Genomic DNA, 12,889 nt, shown 5'->3' on the forward strand with positions numbered 1-12,889 from the left:
GAGGGGCCTTACACTTTTTAGTGTAATACTTTGTGTGGCCTCCGGAGGCAGTAGCTATACACCCAATCGTCTGGGTCTCCCAATGGAGCGCCGAAGAAAAATGAAAAATCAAAAAAGGATGCATGTGTGTGTGTGATCCTCCTGACACAAAGCATGAAACTGGCTAGGACTGGCTAGCAGGGGGTGTATATACTGGGAGGGAGGAGCTACACGTTTTGAGTGTAGTAACTTTGTGTGTCCTCCGGAGGCGGTAGCTATACACCCATGGTCTGGGTCTCCCATAGGAACAGTAAAGAAAGCCACATTAACCCCCCCCCCAAAAAAAAACAAAAATCGGGGACTTACAGCTCTAATATCCGCTGCTCCTCCTCGTGCAGCTCCTTCTTGACACAGGACACGAACTGATAGAGCAAATCCGGCATCGAGCTGATCCCCTCGATCAATAGGGACAGTGCCCAGTGGTTCAGCTGTTAAAACAACCGAATTGTTAGACATCAGTTCACACACAGATTAGATGGGTAATAAATATACCGGATTTTTCGTTGTATAAGACTCACCCCGAATTTCGAGCTACAGGAATAATAAAAAAAAAAAAGAAGAAAGAAGGTCCATCTTATACTACCGTCATGACTTACTGAAGGGGGGTGGGGGAGGGGGGGCACAGGAGGCTGGGGCAGTGCTAGAGTAGGGTGGTGCTGCAGGCGCTGCGGTGGGGGCTGTGCTGGCAGCGGTGGGGGCTGAGTGAAGCAGGGCGGTGCGGCGGGTGTCCCAGATGCTCTGTTGGCGGTGCAGGCTTGAAAGAAATGGCGCCCAGAGTCGGCGCATGCGTAGATTGAGCTCTTGACTCAATGACAAGCCGAAATCTCATCTGCGCACGCGCAACCTCCAAGCGCCATTTTCCTTCAGTCCGATGCTGGGAGATCAATGGGCTGGATTCGGCGCGTGCGCAGAAGAGATCTTGAGCTAAGAGCTCCATCTGCGCACGCGCCGACTCCGGCGCCATTATTTGAAGTCCACACCGCCACAGAGCATCTGGGACACTCGCCGCACCACCCTGCTCCACACAGCCACCGCTGCCAGCACAGCCGACAGAGCATCTGGGACACCCACCGCACAGCCCTGCACCAAACAGCCACCCGCACAGCCGACAAAGCATCTGGGATACCCACCGCACCACCCTGCCTCACAGCAGCCAGCAGAGACCCCAATCTCCACCTCCCCCAGTAAGCTACATTTGGATTTTGAGACGCACCCCTCATTTTCCTTCCAAATTTTTGCGAGGAAAAGTGCGTCTTATAATCCGAAAAATGCGATATATACTTTACTCACGTATAACCCCGTTAATTCTACATCTCTTTACATACATCACTGTCCCCATTGGGACTCACAGTCTGAACTCCACATCACTGTGTATAGAGTGTGGGAGAAAACACGTGGAGAACACACAAACTCCTTGCAGATGTTGTCTGTGGTGGTATCTGAATCCAGGACACCAGCGCTGCCAGGAATATAGAAGTAGAGACTTTCAGGTTTCATTAAAGGGGCTGAACAAAAATATTCTTTGAAATGTTTAGGAATTGCCGCCATTTTTCTATGACGCCTCAATTCAGGGGCTCCAAAATGATTGGACAAATTAAATTAACGTTCATTTACTTTGGAGGGAATCCTCTGCAGCAATGATGGCCTGAAGTCTAGAGGCCATGGACGTCACCATCGCTGGTCATCTTCTCTGTGAGGTTTTGCCGTCTTTACTGCGGTGACTTCAGTTGCCGCCCTTTTGTGGGTCATTCTGCTGAAGCCTGGGAGGCCATAGAAGTCACCATCGCTGGTCATCTCCTCTGTGATGTTTTGCAGTTTTTGTTGCGGTGACTTAAGCAGAATGACCCACAAAAGGGCAACAACTGAAGTCTGGAGGCCATCTTCTCTGTGATGTTTTGTTGCCTTTACTGCGGCAACTTCAGTTGTTGCTCTTTTGTGGGTCATTCTTCTGAGGTCTGGAGGCCATGGACGTCCCCATCGCTGGTCTCCTCTGTGATGGTTTGCAGTCTTTACTGTGGCAGCTTCAGTTATTGCCCTTTTGTGGTTCATTCTTCTGAAGTCTGAAGGCCATAGACTTCACCATCGCTGGTCATCTCCTCTGTGAGGTTTTGTTGCCTTTACTGCGGTGACTTCAGCGGTTGCTCGTTTGTGGGTCATTCTTCTGAAGTCTGGAGGCCATGGACGTCACCATCGCTGGTCATCTCCTCTGTGATGTTTTGCAGTCATTACTGCGGTGACGTCAGCATAATGATCCACAAAAGGGCAACAACTGAAGTCACTGCAGTAAAGACTGTAAAACATCACAGAGGAGATGACCAGCGATGGTGACGTCCATGGCCTCCAGACTTGAGCAGAATAGGGCAACAACTGAAGTCTGGAGGCCATGGACGTCCCCATCGCTGGTCACCTCCTCTGTAAGGTTTTGCCGTCTTTACTGCAGCGAATTCAGTTGTTGCCCCTTTGTGGGTCCTTCTGCTGAAGTCTGTAGGCCATGGACGTCACCATTGCTGGTAGTCTCCTCTGTGATGTTTTGTTCCCTTTACTGCGGTGACTTCAGTTGTTGCTGCTTGCGGGTCCCTTCAGCCATACGTTTTGTGAAACGCAGCTCGATGGGGCTGAGACTTGGTGATGAGTCGGCCATTGCTGAATGTTCCATTTCTTTGTTTTTGTTGGATGTTTTGAGTCATTGTCCATCACTTACGAGAGTTTGCACTCCCTGCTACATCAGGGTGAACTAATCAGCTGAGGCTAATAATCCATCGCAAATAAAAAAAAAAAAAAAAAAGAAGGGACTGGTTCACTCCACGCGTTTCTGAAAATGTTTTGCCGCACCGGAGGCGTTTGACTTTTTTTCTGTGATCCTAACATTTAATTTTCTGATCGTGAACCCTCTACACGAGATCGCGGTGTGTGCACCCGGTGGCATAAATAACCCGTTGTATCAATTTTGTCCCTCTACACTTCTGAAATCCGGACTTGAAACAACAACAGGTCACTTTGAAGGATGTCTACTATATAACCTGGGAGACAAATAACCCCCTAAGGTTTTGCTCCTTTTTGCAATCCAAACCCATCCATTTTTTAGTATTTTTTTTCTAGAATTTCATCCTGACTTGAGAAGGATAAATACTTGAGTATAATTTCTCTAATGACCCCCTGCTGGTGTCTGTACGACGCGTTTCGCCTCTGTTTTACACTTGGTGTTTTGGATCAGTCGTTGTCTAGTAATATTTATTATTCGCTCGTCTGTTTTTTAGGATTTTTTTTTTTTTTTAAATAATCAAGGTTAATAAACTCAAAATGTGCAGTGACTGGAGAAAATCCTTCCAAGAGAGGAATCCATGTGGATAATGAAGTGGAATAGCAGATCCCTCACTCTTGGGTCTTCATTATCACAATGACCTTATGTAGATTTATTAAAACCTCTGTTTTAGGTTTGTTATCAGTTATGTCTGTCACATATGATGGGATGTTGTACAGGGTTATTTTCACAGATGTAGTTTAGAATGAATGAACCTAATGATGTCGTTGTGGGGAGGGGTCCTTAGTGGTTGCAATTGTTGGGACAGCATGGATGAAATATGCAACGATTAAGACTTGAAGAGTCGAAACGCGCAAAAGGATGTACCTGGATGCAATCACTCCATTTTAATGGGAAGATTTGGAGAAATAAGTCCTTTCCTCTTTTTTTTTGCCATGGATTGTCCATTTGTCTGTGAAACAACGTCCAATCCACCTGGCTGTGTTTGAGCAGAAAGTCTTGCTCAGTACGTTTTTTTTCTTGATGGTAGGCTTTGATACTGTGACACCAACTTCCTGGAGAGTGGATGCTGTGAAGGGGTTTTCTTTCTGATAAGATTTATTCTTTTCTTTTCCAGCCTAATGATGTTCTGTTTCTCTTTCATTGAGAGATTGTTTGACTGCACGTTTCGGATTCACAGTACCAGCTTCCAAATACAAATGCTGCACCTGGAATTAGCTCCAGACCTTTTACCTGCTTAATTGAAGCTGGAGTAATGAGGAAATAGCCCATGCCGCCCATTAAAGAGCTGCTCAGATAGTTTTCCAATTACCTTTGGTCTCTCGAAAAAGAGGCATCTAGATATTAAAGAGCTGCAATTCCTAAACCCTTCCTCCAGTTAGGACGTGGATACGCTCAAATTAAAGGTGAGTCTCCCTTGTAAGTGTGTGTGTCTGTGTATCTATATATTTATTGTATACATACATACACACACACACACACACACACATCTACGCCGCCTCCCCACACCCGTCTCTGCCGCCTCCCCACACCCGTCTCCGCCGCCTCCCCACACCCGTCTCCGCCGCCTCCCCACACCCGTCTCCGCCGCCTCTCCACACCAGTCTCCGCCGCCTCTCCACACCAGTCTCCGCCCCTCCACCCGTCTCCGCCCCTCTACAGTGGTGCTTTTAATGCACAGTATTAATGTGCTGATAAAGAATTTTTTGTTTGTTTTTTTTTCATTGTTTTTATTGCTCATGATACAGCTGTCTTTGTAAACCACGTTGGAATATTTAATAAACCTTGGTATAAAATTTTCATACGTTCGTTGTGCTCACCATTTTGTTTTAGCCTCTTCTGGTAATGGTTCTTATAACAATGCTCGTTTAGCACTATTGATTCTCTATAACTAAGCGGTTCCTCTTGATTATTATTTGGCCAGCACTATAGGTACTGGAAGTCCCTTTTCCCTCGCTTACTAGCTTGATCCTAACATTTTCCAATGGCTAGACTGAGTAGAAGACGCGCCTTCACTCCTATGCCTGTATACGTTTTGACAAAATCAGCGCCCCTCTTCCTGTAGAGACAAAGCCCGGTCACATTGCTGGACTTCGTCTCAGCATCTCCGGTGCTAGACACGGATTACACGCAGAAGATGATGTGGCGCAGATGGCATACAGTAGACTGCAGTTTGGAGAGTATTTTGGGGGCTTGAAAAACTAATTTTGGACTGATAAAATACTTAGCAAGTATTATTACACTGGCCACCAGATGAGCCCGTTTATATGGAATTTTAACACCAGGTACATTTTTACTGTAGACGTTCCGGCAGGGACTTTCCAATACTTGAGCTCAGCAATAGAAGTCACAGGGGACATCGCAGTGTCTGATACCGGCTTCGCTGTGAATTCGTGAAGGCCGAGGCTATGAATCGCTCGTCCATTATAACATAAGATGATCTGTCCTCTGAATGCTTATGTATTGCCTCTCCACATGTACCTAATTGAAATATTAATGGAATGTATAAACCAAAACAAATTATGTTTAGGGCTAAATAGAACAGATACTTTGAAAACCAGTTAGACTCATGAATAAGTAACATTCTTGAGTAGACTCTCGTCCACGCCCAGATACACCTGAATGACTTACTAAAGGCATGTTGCTGTACAAGAAAGACTGTGCAAATAAGGGCATGAGCTAAACCCAAGCTAACTGGTTGATTAAGATGCAGGAAAACTGTATAAGAATGCTATACTTTCAATACAAAGGGCAAAAGAACACAACTGTGCTTCTCCCAAATAGAGATACGCCTCTGTGTGGTCATTTTCCCGATTCATATACATCTGCGCAGTTCTGATCTGGAATCCTCCTCTGTGACCCTGAGAGACCCCCTTGGTGGTCTCCCCTAAAAAAAAAAATGTACGTCCTGCTTAATTCCCAGTTGCTAAATAAAAGGTGTGACCCTTACCCCAAACGCTGCAATCAGCTCCAGCATGCCTTTCAGGGGTGGTATGGAGGCCATCATGAAGCGGACCACTGCTTGAACGATGAGGATCAGCTCTGCGGTGAGGTGAAACGCCTGTAATGGGAGGATATGGACACTGCATGGGAGGGGGGGTTACAGGCATATTTTGTAAAGTCATCCTAACGGAGAAAGTCTTTAGAAATGACAGGCAAAATTTCACCTCTACACAAGGACAGAATATCACGGCTACAAGTCCCTTCTATTAAGGGAAAAGAAGCAAATAAAGAAGGGAATTTTGTTACTTACCGTAAATTCCTTTTCTTCTAGCTCCTATTGGGAGACCCAGACGATTGGGTGTATAGCACTGCCTCCGGAGGCCACACAAAGCATTACACTAAAAAGTGTAAGGCCCCTCCCCTTCTGGCTATACACCCCCGTGGGATCACGGGCTGCTCAGTTTTAGTGCTAAAGCAAGAAGGAGGAAAGCCAATAACTGGTTTAAACAAATTCACTCCGAAGTAACATCGGAGAACTGAAAACCGTTCAACATGAACAACATGTGTACCCGAAAAAAACCAACAATCCCGAAGGACAACAGGGCGGGTGCTGGGTCTCCCAATAGGAGCTAGAAGAAAAGGAATTTACGGTAAGTAACAAAATTCCCTTCTTCTTCGGCGCTCCATTGGGAGACCCAGACGATTGGGACGTCCAAAAGCAGTCCCTGGGTGGGTAAAGAAATACCTCATGTTAGAGCTGCAAAGACAGCCTTCCCCTACGGGGAGGTAACTGCCGCCTGCAGGACTCTTCTACCTAGGCTGGCGTCCGCCGAAGCATAGGTATGCACCTGATAATGTTTGGTGAAAGTGTGCAGACTCGACCAGGTAGCTGCCTGGCACACCTGTTGAGCCGTGGCCTGGTGTCGTAATGCCCAGGACGCACCCACGGCTCTGGTAGAGTGGGCCTTCAGCCCTGATGGAACCGGAAGCCCAGCAGAACGGTAGGCTTCAAGAATTGGTTCTTTGATCCATCGAGCCAGGGTGGCTTTGGAAGCCTGCGACCCTTTGCGCTTACCAGCGACAAGGACAAAGAGTGCATCCGAGCGGCGCAGGGGCGCCGTGCGGGAAATGTAGATTCTGAGTGCTCTCACCAGATCTAACAAATGTAAATCCTTTTCATACCGAAGAACTGGATGAGGACAAAAGGAAGGCAAGGAGATATCCTGATTAAGATGAAAAGAGGATACCACCTTAGGGAGAAACTCCTGAATGGGGCGCAGCACTACCTTGTCCTGGTGGAACACCAGGAAAGGAGCTTTGGATGACAGCGCTGCTAGCTCAGACACTCTCCGAAGAGACGTGACCGCCACTAGAAAGGCCACTTTCTGTGAGAGACGAGAAAGTGAAACATCCCTCAGAGGCTCGAAGGGCGGCTTCTGGAGAGCAACTAGTACCCTGTTTAGATCCCATGGATCTAACGGCCGCCTGTACGGAGGGACGATATGACAAACCCCCTGCAGGAACGTGCGCACCTGAGAAAGTCGTGCTAGACGCTTCTGAAAAAACACGGATAGTGCCGAGACTTGCCCTTTAAGGGAGCCGAGCGACAAGCCCTTTTCCAACCCAGATTGCAGGAAGGAAAGAAAAGTAGGTAACGCGAATGGCCAGGGGGATACTCCTTGTGCAGAGCACCAGGATAAGAAAATCCTCCACGTTCTGTGGTAGATCTTAGCAGAAGTGGACTTCCTAGCCTGTCTCATGGTGGCAACGACTCCTTGGGATAATCCTGAAGATGCTAGGATCCAGGACTCAATGGCCACACAGTCAGGTTCAGGGCCGCAGAATTCCGATGGAAAAACGGCCCTTGGGACAGTAAGTCTGGTCGGTCTGGTAGTGTCCACGGTTGGCCGACCGTGAGATGCCACAGATCCGGGTACCACGACCTCCTCGGCCAGTCTGGGGCGACGAGTATGACGCGGCTGCAATCGGATCTGATCTTGCGTAGCACTCTGGGCAAGAGTGCCAGAGGTGGGAACACATAAGGGAGCCGGAACTGCGACCAATCTTGCACTAAGGCGTCTGCCGCCAGAGCTCTTTGATCGCGAGACCGCGCCATGAACGTCGGGACCTTGTTGTTGTGCCGCGACGCCATTAGGTCGACGTCCGGCACCCCCCAGCGGCGACAGATTTCCTGAAACACGTCCGGGTGAAGGGACCATTCCCCTGCGTCCATACCCTGGCGACTGAGGAAGTCTGCTTCCCAGTTTTCTACGCCCGGGATGTGAACCGCTGATATGGTGGATGCTCTGTCCTCCACCCACAACAGAATCCGCCGGACTTCCTGGAAGGCTTGCCGACTGCGTGTCCCTCCTTGGTGGTTGATGTATGCCACCGCTGTGGAGTTGCCCGACTGAATTCGGATCTGCTTTCCTTCCAGCCACTGCTGGAAGGCTAGTAGGGCAAGATACACTGCCCTGATTTCCAGAACATTGATCTGAAGGGTGGACTCCTGCTGAGTCCACGTCCCTTGAGCCCTGTGGTGGAGAAAAACTGCTCCCCACCCTGACAGACTCGCGTCTGTCGTGACCACTGCCCAGGATGGGGGTAGGAATGATCTTCCCTGTGATAATGAGGTGGGAAGAAGCCACCATTGCAGAGAGTCCTTGGCCGTCTGGGAAAGGGAGACTTTCCTGTCCAGGGAAGTTGACTTCCCGTCCCATTGGCGGAGAATGTCCCATTGAAGTGGGCGCAGATGAAACTGTGGAAACGGGACTGCCTCCATTGCTGCCACCATCTTCCCTAGGAAGTGCATGAGGCGCCTTAAGGAGTGTGACTGACCATGAAGGAGAGACTGTACCCCTGTCTGTAGTGACCGCTGCTTGTCCAGCGGAAGCTTCACTATCGCTGAGAGAGTATGAAACTCCATGCCAAGATACGTTCGTGATTGAGTCGGTGACAGATTTGACTTTGAAAAGTTGATGATCCACCCGAAAGTCTGGAGAGTCTCCAGCGCAACATTCAGGCTGTGTTGGCATGCCTCTTGAGAGGGTGCTTTGACAAGTAGATCGTCCAAGTAAGGGATCACCGAGTGTCCCTGGGAGTGCAAGACTGCTACCACTGCCGCCATGACCTTGGTGAAAACCCGTGGGGCTGTCGCCAGACCAAAAGGCAGAGCTACGAACTGGAGATGTTCGTCTCCTATCACAAAACGTAGAAAACGTTGGTGCTCTGTAGCAATCGGCACGTGGAGATAAGCATCTTTGATGTCTATTGATGCAAGGAAATCTCCTTGAGACATTGAGGCAATGACGGAGCGGAGGGATTCCATCCGGAACCGCCTGGCGTTCACATGCTTGTTGAGCAGCTTTAGGTCCAGAACAGGACGGAACGAGCCGTCCTTTTTTGGAACCACGAAGAGATTGGAGTAAAAACCTTGCCCTTGTTCCTGAAGAGGAACAGGGATCACCACTCCTTCTGCTCTTAGTGAGCCCACCGCCTGCAGAAGAGCATCTGCCCGGTCGGGATGTGGGGAAGTTCTGAAGAACCGAGGCGGAGGACGAGAACTGAACTCTATCCTGTACCCGTGAGACAAAATGTCTGTTACCCACCGGTCCTTGACCTGTGGCAGCCAAATGTCGCAAAAGCGGGAGAGCCTGCCACCGACCGAGGATGCGGAGGGAGGAGGCCGAAAGTCATGAGGCAGCCGCCTTGGAAGCGGTTCCTCCGGTTGCTTTCTTGGGGCGTGAGTGAGCCCGCCAGGAATCTGAGCCCCTTTGCTCCTTCTGAGTCCCTTTGGACGAGGAGAATTGGGCCTTGCCGGAGCCTCGAAAGGACCGAAACCTCGACTGCCACCTCCTTTGTTGAGGTTTGCTTGATCTGGGCTGGGGTAAGGAGGAGTCTTTACCCTTGGACTGTTTAATGATTTCAGCCAATTGCTCACCAAACAGTCTGTCTACAGATAGTGGCAAGCTGGTTAAACATTTTTTGGAAGCAGAATCCGCTTTCCATTCTTTTAACCACAAGGCTCTGCGCAAAACCACCGAGTTGGCAGACGCCATTGAGGTACGGCTCGTAGAGTCCAGGACAGCGTTGATAGCATAGGTCGCAAACGCAGACATTTGCGAAGTTAAGGACTCCACTTGCGGCACTGCTGGACGTATGATAGAGTCCACCTGTGCCAGACCAGCTGAAATAGCTTGGAGTGCCCACACGGCCGCGAATGCTGGAGCAAACGACGCGCCGATAGCTTCATAGACAGATTTCAACCAAAGGTCCATCTGTCTGTCATTGGCATCTTTAAGTGAAGCCCCATCCTCCACTGCAACTATGGATCTAGCCGCAAGCCTGGAGATTGGGGGATCCACCTTTGGACACTGGGTCCAGCGTTTGACCACATCAGGGGGAAAGGGATAACGTGTATCCTTAAGACGTTTGGAGAAACGCTTGTCTGGATAAGCATGGTGTTTCTGGACTGATTCTCTGAAGTCAGCGTGGTCCAGAAAAGTACTCAGTTTACGCTTGGGATACCTGAAATGGAACTTCTCCTGCTGTGCAGCTGCCTCTTCTGCTGAAGGGGCTGGGGGAGAAATATCCAACAGTCTATTGATGGCCGCTATAAGGTCATTTACCATGGCGTCACCATCAGGAGTATCCAGATTGAGAGCGGTCTCAGGATTAGACTCCTGATCACCCTCCTCTGTCTCATCATGCAGAGACTCTTCTCGCTGAGACCCTGATCCGCGTGATGACGTGGAGGGTCTCTCCCAGCGAGCTCGCTTAGGCTGCCTGGGACTGTCATCTGAGTCAGAGCCTTCAGCCTGAGATGCCTGGGACCCCCTTGAAGCACGGATTAACTCCAACTGAGGGGGACCGGGGAACATTGACGCAGCAGTGTCCATGGTCTGAGTAACTGGCCTGGCCTGCAAGGTCTCTAGGATTTTTGTCATAGTGACAGACATCTTGTCAGCAAAAACTGCAAACTCTGTCCCCGTCACCGGGACAGGGTTCACCGGTGACTCTGCCTGGGCCACTACCACCATAGACTCCGGCTGACGAAGTGGCACAGGGACCGAACATTGCACACAATGGGGGTCATTGGAACCTGTCGGTAGATCAGCCCCACAAGCGGCACAAGTAGCGTATACAGCCTGTGTCTTGGCACCCTTGCGTTTTGCGGATGACATGTTGTCGTCTCCTCAGAGCAATATAGGGTATACAGCCAAGAAGCGACCTTACAGTGCAATATATATATATATATATGGTATAGAGAAAAAAATACACCAATATAACACTGTAGCACTAGTGGGGCCAGCACTAATGTGCTGCTTACCGCCCGCTTAACGCGGGTGTGTGGTCGCCAGAAATCCCTTGTCTGGGTCTCCCAGAGCCTGTGTCCGTTCTCCAGCCAGACTGCATGTAGGAATGGCTGCCGGCGTCCTGTGGAGAGGGGCGGGCCCTGGGCGTGTGCAGACAAAGTGCGGGAAACCTGCGCCCCACTGTGCTCAGTGAGAGGGCTGGAGTATGTAAATAAGACTCCAGCCCTCGGCGCTGACTATCGTACAGCGTCTCTCCCTTGCCCTGATTGACAGGGTGGGGGCGGGAACGAAGCGGAGCTAGGCCGCAAAAGCCGGGGACTAGATTTATAAGCGCCGCCGTCGTAAAAGCACGGTCGGCGCTAAGTCCCCGGCGCACCACAAGTCTCAGCCGCGCCGCCGCTCCAGGGGCGGCCGGCGCGGCAGTCCCCAACACATAAAGTCCCTCAGAGAAACTGCAGTGACTGTAACCCCAGCGCGCAGCGCTACTGTCCCCGGCGCACTAGCACACCCAGCAAGTCTGGAGTGTGCGCGGCCTGTCCATACGGGGACACAGAGTACCTGAATGTTGCAGGGCCTTGTCCCTGAACGGTACCCAGCTCCGTATCCAGCAGGTTCTACGGGTCTGTGGATGGAGCCCGGCCTCAGGGCTTGGGGGCCGGTAAGATCCCACTTCCTCAGAGCCCCTCAGGGGGATGGGGAAGGAAAGCAGCATGTGGGCTCCAGCCTCCGTACCCACAATGGGTACCTCAACCTTAACAAACACCGCCAATAGGAATGGGGTGAGAAGGGAGCATGCTGGGGGCCCTAGTATGGGCCCTCTTTTCTTCCATCCGATATAGTCAGCAGCTACTGCTGACTAAACAGTGGAGCTATGCGTGGATGTCTGACCTCCTTCGCACAAAGCTTGAAAACTGAGCAGCCCGTGATCCCACGGGGGGTGTATAGCCAGAAGGGGAGGGGCCTTACACTTTTTAGTGTAATGCTTTGTGTGGCCTCCGGAGGCAGTGCTATACACCCAATCGTCTGGGTCTCCCAATGGAGCGCCGAAGAAAAAGAAAATAAAAAGTAATGCTACTAGGAGTGCTGAACAATATACTGGACATATAGTTTAGGGGTGTGTACGATTTATGGGGAGGGCGTTTTAATCCCCCTCAGGACTAAGCATGTATACACACAAGAGAGGGTCGGGGGATCTGCTGCCCTTATAAATAAGCCAAAACATACCGGTGTACCCTTCCTGCAGATTATTTGTGGTTTTGGATACTACCGGTGGTAGTACAAACCTCTAAACGCTGGCGGACCCCCTTTAAAGTCCAGGAATCACTTTTACGCCCTCCTATTTAAAGGGTCATGAAAGTACTGAATTAGTAGCCGGACCCCTAAAATCTAAACCAACATGACTTTCAATGGTTTTCTTATGAATAGTACCCCCGCTCATGTGCACACAGCCGGCATCTGAGTCTAATAGCATCAGCCACAGTGGAGCTCTGATTGCTGCTTTTAACCATTTCAATCGCAGGACGCTGAAAGATCGGAGTAAAGGTTCCGGTTTCTTAAAGGGCAGGTGTCGCGCTTTTTTTATTTTTGTATTAATAATAGTGATTATGAAATCAAGTATTTTTAATACAAAATTAAATTCGCTGTTTATTTAGTTTTTATATAATTCTATGCCCAATGACTTGTAGGAAGGTCTCCATGAGGTATCGCTTCACGTCCGCAGCCTTGTGAGTTTTACACGCTCTAATCATCGCATTTCTGTATGCAAGGTGTCGAGTCGTATTGAATTGATGATGTCCTACAACTTTGTAATTCACTTTTTTTCTCTATCTCG

General features: G+C 49.7%; 1 protein-coding gene across 1 annotated transcript in view; it reads right to left on the reverse strand.

Moving 5' to 3' along the window:
• The window catches only part of LOC142245545 (uncharacterized), a 120,925-nt gene that overhangs the window by 20,820 nt on the left and 87,216 nt on the right, over positions 1 to 12,889 (reverse strand). The window contains exons 16-17 of the mRNA XM_075318328.1: positions 5,751 to 5,861; positions 346 to 467 (exon numbers count right to left, since the gene is read on the reverse strand). Of these exons, the coding sequence (XP_075174443.1) occupies positions 346 to 467; positions 5,751 to 5,861 (233 nt within the window). The remainder of the gene's footprint in view (positions 1 to 345; positions 468 to 5,750; positions 5,862 to 12,889) is intronic.

Source organism: Anomaloglossus baeobatrachus, chromosome 7, assembly GCF_048569485.1.
Source record: "Anomaloglossus baeobatrachus isolate aAnoBae1 chromosome 7, aAnoBae1.hap1, whole genome shotgun sequence".
Lineage (NCBI taxonomy): Eukaryota > Metazoa > Chordata > Amphibia > Anura > Aromobatidae > Anomaloglossus > Anomaloglossus baeobatrachus.